The sequence below is a fragment of the Semicossyphus pulcher genome, unplaced genomic scaffold (assembly GCF_022749685.1).
Source record: "Semicossyphus pulcher isolate SPU_LCO1_2020_fin unplaced genomic scaffold, fSemPul1.0.p SCAF_9, whole genome shotgun sequence".
Classification (NCBI taxonomy): Eukaryota; Metazoa; Chordata; class Actinopteri; order Labriformes; family Labridae; genus Semicossyphus; species Semicossyphus pulcher.
This window is the reverse complement of record NW_027211770.1, coordinates 15,967,574-15,980,010: the sequence shown is the minus strand read 5'-3', so window position 1 is coordinate 15,980,010 and position 12,437 is coordinate 15,967,574. Positions and strand designations below refer to the sequence as shown.

General features: G+C 40.8%; 2 protein-coding genes across 3 annotated transcripts; both read left to right on the top strand.

The window, feature by feature from the left end:
- The first annotated feature begins 271 nt into the window (after positions 1–271).
- LOC138584493 (chemerin-like receptor 1) lies at positions 272–10,539 on the top strand. Of its 2 annotated transcripts, XM_069656743.1 has the most exons (3): positions 272–1,369; positions 3,755–3,803; positions 10,441–10,539. In XM_069656743.1, the coding sequence occupies exons 1-3, from the start codon at positions 272–274 to the stop codon at positions 10,500–10,502; spliced, it is 1,209 nt and encodes a 402-aa protein (XP_069512844.1). In that variant the 3' UTR covers positions 10,503–10,539. The 2 variants fall into 2 exon arrangements, with proteins under 2 accessions (XP_069512844.1, XP_069512843.1); XM_069656742.1 differs by lacking the exon at positions 10,441–10,539 and having other exon boundaries at positions 3,755–4,272.
- On the top strand, positions 7,155–8,756 carry LOC138584311 (chemerin-like receptor 1). Its single transcript, XM_069656510.1, has one exon. The coding sequence runs from the start codon at positions 7,155–7,157 to the stop codon at positions 8,256–8,258; it is 1,104 nt and encodes a 367-aa protein (XP_069512611.1). The 3' UTR covers positions 8,259–8,756.
- Positions 10,540–12,437: the final 1,898 nt, after the last annotated feature.

Genomic DNA, 12,437 nt, shown 5'->3' with positions numbered 1-12,437 from the left:
GATCATGATGGCATCTATGTTAACACTAAGTACCGCTTGGCTCTGAACTTCCTATAAGACTGACAGGTCTGATCCATCTCTGCAGCATCATGTAAGCCTATGGGTCAGTTGGGGGAACTAAACTATAGTTTAAACTGTGGCACACATATTCTTACAATATTGATTCAGAAAAATGTCACAGTATCAAAAGTAGTGGTTGTTACTGTTTGAGCTCTACAAAATATAGATAAACTACATATTTTATGTTTTCATGACAGGTCTCAGGACAAGAATGGAGAAAACTACCACTGCACCTTCATATCACATCAATACATCTGATGGATCTGATAGAAATGACTCATCTGATGAGTATTACTATTACGATGATTATGCTGAGCTGAGACGGTCTCTCCATATCATGTCTCTTTTTTTTTACTGCCTGGTCTCTGTTCTTGGAGTGCTCGGGAATGGAGCGGTTATCTGGGTGACCAGCTTCAAGATGAAGAAAACAGTTAACACAGTTTGGTTCCTCAACCTCGCCGTGGCCGACTTCTTCATCACTGCACTCCTGTCTGTACAAGTGATTAAACTGGCTTTGGATTTTCACTGGCCTTTTGGGAAGTTCATGTGCAAACTCAACACCACACTGTTCGACTTGAACATGTTTGCCAGTGTCTATATTCTGGTGGTGATCAGTGTGGACAGATGTGTGGCTGTGGTGTGGCCCGTCTGGGCCAGGAACCACAGGAGTGTGCGTAAGGCGTCCTGTGTGAGTCTGGGTGTTTGGGTGCTGGCTCTGATTCTCAGCGCTCCGTACTTTGTCTTCAGGGACACAGGTCCATCAGATGACAATGTAACCATTTACTGCTTCGACAACTACATCCTTTCTAATGACTATGACGAGTCTATGTATGAGCTGCTAATGTTTCGTTTTAAGGCCATGACCATCACCCGCTTACTCTTGGGATTTGTAGTTCCCTTCACTGTCATTGTCTCCTGTTATGCTGTGATAATCCATCGTCTCAGGAGAAACCGCACCCTGGCCAGGCAGTCCAGTCGGACCTTTAAGATCATCGCTGCAGTTATCACCGCTTTTTTCCTCTGCTGGGCTCCTTTCCACATCTTTAATCTAATTGAGCTGGCTTGTTTTGTGAACAATTCTCAAACATTATTAATCGTCATCACCATTGGGACCCCAATAACCACCGGTCTGGCCTTCATCAACAGCTGCCTGAACCCACTGCTCTATGTGTTTGTGGGCCAAGGTTTCAGGGTTACAGCTTACAAATCCATCCTGGATGTGATGGAGGCTGCTTTCAAGGAGGAGGTCTCTCGCACATCCACCATGAAAAACAGTCAGCGCAATGAGATGTCAACTCTTAATAGTGAGGTATGAGGCTGTCAATGACATGAATAAACAAATACTTCAACCAACAATTGAGTTGGACAAAAATCGAAGTTGATCCATCAAATTTCCTATCAAAGTTGTTTTTATAAACTGTAAACATGATCCCAGATAGAATCACTTCTATTACTGGATGGCTGACTAATTGATCAGATGTCAGATTCTTTACCTTTTAATTAGAGCCACAGTATTTACAATTTGATGGAACAAACTGATGGTAATATTGCAAAATTGTGTATAATATTGCAAAATAAGTTCATTGTAAATTAGTTTTAATGCAGGAAAAAGTTAATGTAAAATGCCAGGCCCAGTTGCCTCTGGGCCATACTTGTAATCTGACTGCATAATCACGATATGACATGCATGCTATTGTGCTATTAAAGCTACGAGTGTGACGCTCTACATAAGTGTGCTCTTTTTCCCCTTTATGAGTATATTCTAGTCAACTACACTCATCAAGTGGGCAGTGACGTGCGGTGAGGTTCATGGCTGGTGAGGCACTGACTCCATCAGAATCAGATTTACAAACATATGAACCCAACAACAGAGTAGATTATTCACCATTTGACAGCAAGGGCTGGCTCAATTCGTGGCAGCGGCAGCGAGTAGTGGCACTTCCTGCTTCCTGCCTTCCACTCCAGTTGCCGGTGTCTACCTCACACACACACACACACACACACATACACACACACTCTAACGTTGTTGCTAGCTCGCTGTCACTTACTCTGCAGCTGCGGAGTAGCATAAACATTTCTGGGCTCACCAGCGCCCCCTACGTTGAGGCAAGAAAACTGCCTGCCTCACCCAGTGCCTATTCACTGCCGTTGTAAGATCGCTGAGCACACTAAACAGGTTACACACATATATTATATACATCAGCTAAACTATGGAAAGCCAGGGGGGCATATATTAAAAGTGTTTGAAAGTGTTTTATTGGCGACATACAGAGAGACAGTAACACGCTCTCATTGCATGGCAGAGCACAGTTTGTGAGGGATTGCGCAATCCAAGGTGAGGCTCAGCTTGCTGCTGCCTCACTGTGCGTCTCTTCCCCGTATTTGAACGGAAATGTGAAATTTCAGCGATTTTTAAAAAAAACGATCCAAATTGTTTAAGTTAAATGGAAAATCAGTTTATAGTTCAAACCATTTGATAAATATAACCATTTAATTTATCTGTTTATTATATATTTTATTTATGATGACAGGTGAGGCTCTGCCTCCCCTGCCTCTCCTGACCGCACGTCACTGCAAGTGGGTCAGTCATTAGTCAGTTATAATTTAATTTTAACATTTTCATTAAAAAGTCAGTTCAGCAGCTTTTTCATTCTTTGAAATTGTTCTGAAGATAGTCGGCTCAGACTGAGGGGTCACAGATATCTGGAGCACCTTTATAACAATTGCCAAGGCATCTTTAAAGACTGATTATAGGTTAAGCTCAGAATACAGAACATGCCAGTGTTGGTTTTTTCAAAATAATTTGTATTTTTTATGGAGGGCATTACAGAGTATTATGATGCAAATTGTCTCAGTCAATGCTTTATTTGTTGACAAATTTACTTGGACTGCGATCTTAAATCTGTGGAATGCATTTTGGCTCCAATATTCCTCATTCAGCCTATGCTAAGTCTTTCCAACAAATCACAATTATGTTTATGTGGCAAAGGGAGCGTATTTGTAACAAATGGAAGTTTAGCCAGCAACGTCACCTGGGGACTTGCACTCCAGGAAATTTGAGCAAATCCTTGATAGCACACAGACTCGTTACTGATGAGGCAGAGACGTGTAGAATAAGTCAAAATATTTTATTGAAATTAAACAAAGAAAATGTACAAAATAAGAATGGGCTTGAGCTGTAGGGAAGGAATGGGGATGTGAAACAGTAAAAAATAGGTACACTAAAACTGAGCTAAAATGATAATTAAAAGTTGAGAATTTTTAAAAAGTTTGACCTAAAACGTACAGCTGCCAGTCCCAAAGTAAACTAAACTAAACTGAGGCCACTAGGGGGAGGCAGACTACACTAAGGAGGGTGCAGGGGTGCTACCACATACTCACCGCATTCCTCACAGCAAAATATGGTTCAGCCCATTGGTGTCCCACTGCTCTCAACTCATGCATTTGTGGGGGTACCTCACCACAGGTGCATAGCTTCCTAACAAAGTGTCTCTTAGAGACAAAATGACCTATTACTCAAAAACTAAAGCACGAAACAACTCAATTTACAACAAGTATTTTTAAAGAGATTGAACAATGAATACAAAAGAAAGAGGGGGGCAAAACAGCAGCAGTATTACTCTGTACCTGAAATGAAACACACCTATTAAAATACTAAAGAAAAAAACTAAAGACTGAACATTTTCTTCACCAGGCACAACAAAGACAGTCTATTCAGCAACACGACCAAGGGCCAGGTAAAGGTAAGTCTATAACTGAAATAGAGGGCAGAAGTCTCACTCAATATATTGTAAAAAGGGACAAACTGTTTAAAATGTGTATCATCCCAAAGGCCACCAACACAACCTGCCAGGCAGAAGCAAGAGGCCAGCACAGGCCCCAGGTGCATTTTATAAGCAGGCCTGATTAAGGAGTGGGTGGAGGAGGAGTCAGGGAGAGGGCTGCAGAAAGGGCTGCATTCAAAACAACCAAACTGGTGTTTCTTACCACATTTATATGACTCATCTCGTACTCGTACTCAACCGCCCCAAAATGCATTGCGGCTATCCAGCTTCTACAATGGCAGAGATGGACCTGAGATCAGACTGGACATACGTAAAAGGTTAAGTCAAGTGATACGGAGAAGACGGCTCTGAGTATGATGCGAACGGCATCCTAATAGTCAAGATAGTAGGCAGTATGCAGTACATACTGTTTGAGTATGTAGTAGGCAGTACGTTAGTGTGCGGTTTCGGACACAGCATTTTTCTTCCCATGTTCCTACACTAGTTTGTTGTCGTCCATCCAGTAACCTTGTTCCCCGTGTTTCCTGTGTGAATTTTCTTCATGGCTCCGTCTGTGTTTCTCACCTGTTTTACTGGATTTAAGTTGGACCTTTTGTTGGACTTTTGGTTCTGCCTTTTGGTTTCCCTTTTTGTTGGTATAAAGACTTTGATTTGCCTTGTGGATTTTGCCCTTTTGGCCTTTTGGTTGATTAGAAGATTTTGCTCCACCCTTTTGTATTTTGAGTTTTTGTTAATAAATCACCATAGTCTGCACGTGAGTCCTCTCCTTCTTTGTTCGAATCCTCCTAAACGTGACAGTTGGTCTATTGGTTTCCCATCAACAAACAAAAATGAATAAACATATAGCCATTTGGTGGTTATTCCCAAAACCTCAAGTTCTCCCTCCATTTGTAGTGGATAGAAATCATAAGGGGCTCCCAGAACTCTGAGTGGGTCAGAGGATAATGTTTAAACAGTCCTAAAAAGGAAACTCTCATTTCTGTGTTGGTCATGCTTTACTTTTTTCGCATGAAAAGATGATAAAGCTTTGGTGCAAAGTGCGTAACAAAGTATTTGTACTTACGCTTTTAAGCAGATATGAGATTAAAGGTGATGCAATACGTTAGTGTGCTCCTGTCACTCCTGCATTTCTCAGAGAATTCAATTAAGCACTGTTTCATCACACTTCACACATGATGTATGGAGGTCGTCCAGTTACCTGGTTCAGTGCTTTTCAGATGGTTATGTATCAAATGCAAAGCAGAAATTTACAAACAGAAGGCAATAATCCATTTTGCAGTGTAACAGTTCAAGTAATGCTCTGTCCTATAGGTCACATGCCTCCAGACTTCAGGGTCAGTAAGGCTAGTTAATTTGTTTTATAGATTTTAACTGTTTGTTTTTTTTACCAACTTTACATTCATAGACTTTAGTGACTTACAGCACAACTGGAATTATTCATAAGAAGCACTGACAATAATTTAGCTAAATCACCTTTTACAAACAGGTAATTGGAAGAAGCAAATAGTTCTGAGTAACAATTATGTGTAATGTCTTCAGATACTATAAGATATTTCCTAAAGGAGTTAGATTTACATTATTATTTAACTCCTTAACAACAGTAAAAAAGTGTCCAAAGGCCCAATTATTCTCCATTCACCCTCCAGCATTGTGACTCAGGTGCATCTTAAAAAGCAGCAAATATCAGAAGCTAAGAGAGATAAGCACTTATCTTTAACTCGCCACAGACAGGAAATCTGTCTAACAGGAAGGAACATACAGATAACTGACTCCTTCTGAAGTAAGCTGTTAATTAAAGTAGGCTAATAAGGCTTAGGTTTGAAAAATGTAATTATATAATGGATCTAAATAGATTTTGTTATGTTTATGTGTAAAGCTTTCAAATGGAAAGTGGAAGCCCACTCTTTTATTAACTACTCAACAAACATCACTTCACACAATGGCAAATGCTGCTGTGACTGTAATGTGGTGCAGAGTGACGAAAGGGGGCATTTAAACTTGTAGTCTTTATGTTCATACATCAATTAAAACAGTCAATGCAGAGCAATTACACTTCAGGAAACATGAGCGCTACTCACATGGGGATAAACACATTATGCAGCTCAGGTCCACATTCAGGCAGTCTTCAAACAGGACCCATGTTCTAGGGGGGAGATGTTTCAGGATGTAGTTCAAAGAAACATGTCCAGAAATAGAAAAGAAAATAGATGTTACACACTTTTCTTGAGGGACTTGGACCCATGATTTAAGTATTTCGTAAATACTTCCACCAGTAAACATTTTCCTTCTAAACGAGGCCCTGATTTGTTTTCATAGCTTTATTAAACAATTAAATTCAAAACAGCAAGGTGCGAAGTAACGATGATGTGATATTTTTAATTGTTGAAAAGTAGTGTCAGTATCAGACTCCGCTGTCATTAAAAGTATGAGGGGGTTATCGGATGAATCTTGTCCGTGTGCTCGTCACGTGACCTCACATATTACAAGATCACAGAGCATCTTGTACATTTGGCACGCAGCTTTCGTTCACGCGCAGTTTGAGGAGGGTGATTTGTGCTGCGGACACATCCTCAACTGAACTTTGACAGAGGTACCGTTGTTTGTGTTGTCATTTGAATGTGTGCGAGAATAATGTGACGAGACTATACAGAAGTCAATGAGACTTCAGCATCAGAAAAAGGCTTTACGAAGAAATTTACAAAGAAAACAAAGACGAACTCTTTTAAATTAAGAATAGGTCAATCGATATGTTTCAGAGCGGGCTGCTTTCTCAAGTGGTCAATGATTTAATGAAAAAAAAGCCTATACATTAATTTTTCATAGAATATAATAAATATTCTTTATATGCATTTAATCACATTTTTTATTTCAAGTGTTGTTCGTACATGAATTCATGCTCATAGGCTTTATGCATCCACTTGTTAAATGTAAAGTTATTGCCTCATGGAAACTCAGAAAAGCATTTGTCCCAGGAAATAATAACATGGTTCAACTCTATAAGTCGAGGTCAGCCTGGAAGCATTTTTAAAAGGGGCATTTAGACATTTTTGTAACTTTAGTTTCACTGGAAGTCAAGATTAATATTTGGTTTGGCTTTAGATGGTAAAAAAAACACATCATATAAAAACATAGTGCCCATGGGTCAGTTGGGGGAACTAAACTATAGTTTCAACTGTGGCACAAGTATTCTTAAAATATTGATTCAGAAAAATGTCACAGTATCAAAAGTAGTGGTTGTTACTGTTTGAGCTCTACAAAATATAGATAAACTACATATGTTATGTTTTCATGACAGGTCTCAGGACAAGAATGGAGAAAACTACCACTGCACCTTCATATCACATCAATACATCTGATGGATCTGATAGAAATGACTCATCTGATGAGTATTACTATTACGATGATTATGTTGAGCTGAGACGGTCTCTCCATATCATGTCTCTTTTTTTTTACTGCCTGGTCTTTGTTCTTGGAGTGCTCGGGAACGGAGCGGTTATCTGGGTGACCGGCTTCAAGATGAAGAAAACAGTTAACACAGTTTGGTTCCTCAACCTCGCCGTGGCCGACTTCTTCTTCACTGCATCTCTGCCCCTGAGTGTGACATACAAAGCCATGGATTTTCACTGGCCTTTCGGGAAGTTCATGTGCAAAGTCAACACCACAATTTACTCTCTGAACATGTTTGCCAGTGTCTATATTCTGGTGGTGATCAGTGTGGACAGATGTGTGGCTGTGGTGTGGCCCGTCTGGGCCCAGAACTACAGAAGTGTGCGAAAGGCATCCTGTGTGAGTCTGGGTGTTTGGGTGCTGGCTCTGATTCTCAGCGCTCCGTACTTTGTCTTCAGGGACACAGATCTATCAGATGACAAGGTAACCATCAAGTGCTTCGACAACTATACCCTTTCTGATGTCGATGACGAGTCTATGAATGAGCTGCGAATGTTTCGTTTTAGGGCCATGACCATCACCCGCTTACTCTTGGGATTTGTAGTTCCCTTCACTGTCATTGTCTCCTGTTATGCTGTGATAATCCATCGTCTCAGGAGAAACCGCACCCTGGCCAGGCAGTCCAGTCGGACCTTTAAGATCATCGCTGCAGTTATCACCGCTTTTTTCCTCTGCTGGGCTCCTTATTACATCTTTAATCTAATTGAGCTGGCTTATTTTGTGACCTATTCTCAAACATTATATATTGTCATCACCATTGGGACCCCAATAACCACCGGTCTGGCCTTCATCAACAGCTGCCTGAACCCACTGCTCTATGTGTTCATGGGCCAAGGTTTCAGGGTTACAGCTTACAAATCCATCCTGGATGTGATGGAGGCTGCTTTCAAGGAGGAGGTCTCTCGCACATCCACCATGAAAAACAGTCAGCGCAATGAGATGTCAACTCTTAATAGTGAGGTATGAGGCTGTCAATGACATGAATAAACAAATACTTCAACCAACAATTGAGTTGGACAAAAATCGAAGTTGATCCATCAAATTTCCTGTCAAAGTTGTTTTTATAAACTGTAAACATGATCCCAGATAGAATCCCTTCTATTACTGGATGGCTGACTAATTGATCAGATGTCAGATTCTTTACCTTTTAATTAGAGCCACAGTATTTACAATTTGATGGAACAAACTGATGGTAATATTGCAAAATTGTGTATAATATTGCAAAATAAGTTCATTGTAAATTAGTTTTAATGCAGGAAAAAGTTAATGTAAAATGCCAGGCCCAGTTGCCTCTGGGCCATACTTGTAATCTGACTGCATAATCACAATATGACATGCATGCTATTGTGCTATTAAAGCTACGAGTGTGACGCTCTACATAAGTGTGCTCTTTTTCCCCTTTATGAGTATATTCTAGTCAACTACACTCATCAAGTGGGTCAGTCATTAGTCAGTTACAATTTCATTTTAACATTTTCATTAAAAAGTCAGTTCAGCAGCTTTTTCATTCTTTGAAATTGTTCTGAAGATAGTCAGCTCAAAAATTTACTTTGACTGCGATCTTAAATCTGTGGAATGCATTTTGGCTCCAATATTCCTCATTCTGCCTATCCTAAGTCTTGATGGAAGGAAGATTGAAGTTTAACCAGCAACGTCACCTGGGGACTTGCACTCCAGGAAATTTGAGCAAATCCTTGATAGCACACAGACTCGTTACTGATGAGGCAGAGACGTGTAGAATAAGTCAAAATATTTTATTGAAATTAAACAAAGAAAATGTACGAAATAAGAATGGGCTTGAGCTGTAGGGAAGGAATGGGGATGTGAAACAGTAAAAAAATAGGTACACTAAAACTGAGCTAAAATGACAATTAAAAGTTGAGAATTTTTAAAAAGTTTGACCTAAAACGTACAGCTGCCAGTCCCAAAGTAAACTAAACTAAACTGAGGCCACTAGGGGGAGGCAGACTACACTAAGGAGGGTGCAGGGGTGCTACCACATACTCACCGCATTCCTCACAGCAAAATATGGTTCAGCCCATTGGTGTCCCACTGCTCTCAACTCATGCATTTGTGGGGGTTCCTCACCACAGGTGCATAGCTTCCTAACAAAGTGTCTCTTAGAGACAAAATGACCTATTACTCAAAAACTAAAGCACGAAACAACTCAATTTACAACAAGTATTTTTAAAGAGATTGAACAATGAATACAAAAGAAAGAGGGGGGCAAAACAGCAGCAGTATTACTCTGTACCTGAAATGAAACACACCTATTAAAATACTAAAGAAAAAAACTAAAGACTGAACATTTTCTTCACCAGGCACAACAAAGACAGTCTATTCAGCAACACGACCAAGGGCCACGTAAAGGTAAGTCTATAACTGAAATAGAGGGCAGAAGTCTCACTCAATATATTGTAAAAAGGGACAAACTGTTTAAAATGTGTATCATCCCAAAGGCCACCAACACAACCTGCCAGGCAGAAGCAAGAGGCCAGCACAGGCCCCAGGTGCATTTTATAAGCAGGCCTGATTAAGGAGTGGGTGGAGGAGGAGTCAGGGAGAGGGCTGCAGAAAGGGCTGCATTCAAAACAACCAAACTGGTGTTTCTTACCACATTTATATGACTCATCTCACCTGAAGATGTAGCATATTCAGTTAAACTGATTATTTGTAAGGAAACAGTTGTGTTGTAACTCAGTGTAACTTTGCGGATGACCTCTGTGGTGAAAGAAAGGATTATGCAAATAATTAAAAACAACTGCAATAGCATGACCTTTCACATTTCTGATTAAAAGCTCGAAAGAGGATGTTGTCCGGAAGGAACATACTGTAGACCTACAGTACACTCGTGCACTTACCCTAATATTAGTTATGAGGATATATAAATGTAACAGTGGTTTGAGAACGTTTTAGAGGTTGATGGTAGATGGGCTCTTGACCACTGCCACTCATTGAATCACCATTTCAGAGGATAGTTATTGCAAATTGCCCATTAAGGTTGTTCTCAAGGGTAGGTATTGCCAGAGAGGTGACTGCAGGACAAACTTTCAGGTTAAGAAAAGACGTGTATCAGCTGCTAAGATTAAAGAGAATTAAAAACACCCCCTATCGACCAGTGACTGTCATACCTTTTCTTCGCCTACAGGGAGGTGCCACCAGTTTCCACAGGGTTGTCACCCTTTGAACTGCTCTAGTGGCGCCAAGTGAGAGGACCTCTCAACCTTGTGAGAGACTACTGGGAGGATTCAAAGACTACAGGGGAGAACGTTGTGTCCTATGTGGTGAAGATGAAGGAGCAGTTGGAGAAAATGGCTGCCCTGGCAGAAGAACATGAAATCACTCAAAAGAAAGAGAAGACCTGGTACGACCAGAAGGTCAGGGGGAAAGACCTGGACAGGTGCTGTTGTTGCGAACTGGTACCACTCAGCCACCAGCCTTAATTCCATGCTTGGTTCGCACCGGGACTTAAATTGGCCACCCTCTGGTTTCCAAGCCAAGTCCCTATAGAGTGAGCTACCTGTCCACCCCCTACCCATCTACCCCTGTGAGAACTTTCCAGTTTGTGTTGATTTTGGCGCCCCCTGTGGACAAAGCCGTACCTCTTATCTCTTTTTTGTCCTGATGTATCTGATTTTGTCCTGTACATGCTTAAGTGATTATATCACTCACTTTAAATTTGCCCTGGAAAATGTAAACAAAGGCAGTTAATCACTTCGTCTGACACCTCCCCCCCCCCCCCCCCCCAGCAAGCAGTTTCAGACATTAAAAATAACAATATAGAAATTATCAATCTTGTCGCTGATGGTCTGGTTTGCTTTTGGAGGTCATATAGAGTAATCAGAAATAATTTCAGTCTGTTTCATAACCAGCGAAAAACTCCTCACAGCAGCTTTAAGTTATGATTATAATTTTCAGCTCAGTGTTTCGTTTGAGGCAGCATTAGTCTAGATTGGACAAGAGGGGCATTTCTAGTGTTAGTTAGCTAGCTAATGGCACACGGATAAATAATGATAAAGCAGACCTGCTCTCATTGCTCTGTGCTCTGATAACGTGTCTAATGATAATTATAATAATAACTTTAATGCACCTTTCAAAACCAGATTTACAAGGTGTTGCACAGGCAGAAATTAAAATACAAGGGGTAAAAAACAAGCAGACAAGATGTTAAAATATGCACAATAAAAATTAAAATTAAAAAAATTAAAAAACAGCACACCAGATAAGAGAAATTCCAACGTTTGGGGCCTGAACAGCGAAGGCCTGATCACCTTTCGTCACAAAGCAACATTTAGGAATGGACAGAAAGTTCCTGCCAGAGGATCTCAGACAGCGATCAGGCATGTACAAAGTTGAAAGATCACAAACATAAGGTGTGGTCTGATCGTCTATGGCTTTTTATTACGACTGGATTTTAGTGGGACATACAGTTGAGTGTCATCAGCATAATATGAAAGTTGTATTTACTTATCATCTGACCCAGTAGGAGCAAGTAGATGGACAATAACAGGGGATCTAGAATGGAACCCTGTGGAACCCCGCAGGTGAGGGGGAGAACCCACCGATTTTAACTGAGAAAGAAGCACGGCAATATTTCAGGAAAAGGGTGTTGGTGTTGTTTATCCTGTGTTTTTGATTTGTATTACTTTGTTCAGAACATTTCCTGTTTTCTTTTGTAGTTCTTGCCCCATGTATGTCTTGTGTTGTTGAACTTCCTGCCTTTGTGCCTTTTGCCTTTTCCTGCCTGTGTGATTATGTGCCCTGTCCCTATTGTTTTCACCTGCTCCCTCGATTGTCTCACCTGTGCCCGATTAGTCTCATCTCCCCAGTGTATTTAGTCTTTGGCTGTGTCCGAAACCGCATAGTATCATACTAATCATACTAACCGTGACGTCAAATTGAGTATGTAATGCGTTCCCATCTCATAGTATGCAATTTTTGTGTATCCGAGAAATGCCCAGATGAATACTAGATCGGCTCGGATGGTTGAGTATGAGACAGGAGCTCACTGGTTGTACTCAACCGCCCCAAAATGCATTGCGGCTATCCAGCTTCTACAATGGCAGAGATGGACCGGAGATCAGACTGGACATACGTAAAAGGTTAAGTCAAGTGATACGGAGAAGACGGCTCTGAGTATGATGC

Coding starts and splice junctions, on each gene's coding strand:
- LOC138584493 (XM_069656742.1), top strand. CDS start 272: ATGGAGAAAACTACCACTGCACCTTCATATCACATCAATACATCTGAT. Junction 1,370..3,754: donor TGTCAACTCTTAATAGTGAG/GTATGAGGCTGT, acceptor TTTCTTCACCAG/GCACAACAAAGACAGTCTAT.
- LOC138584311 (XM_069656510.1), top strand. CDS start 7,155: ATGGAGAAAACTACCACTGCACCTTCATATCACATCAATACATCTGAT.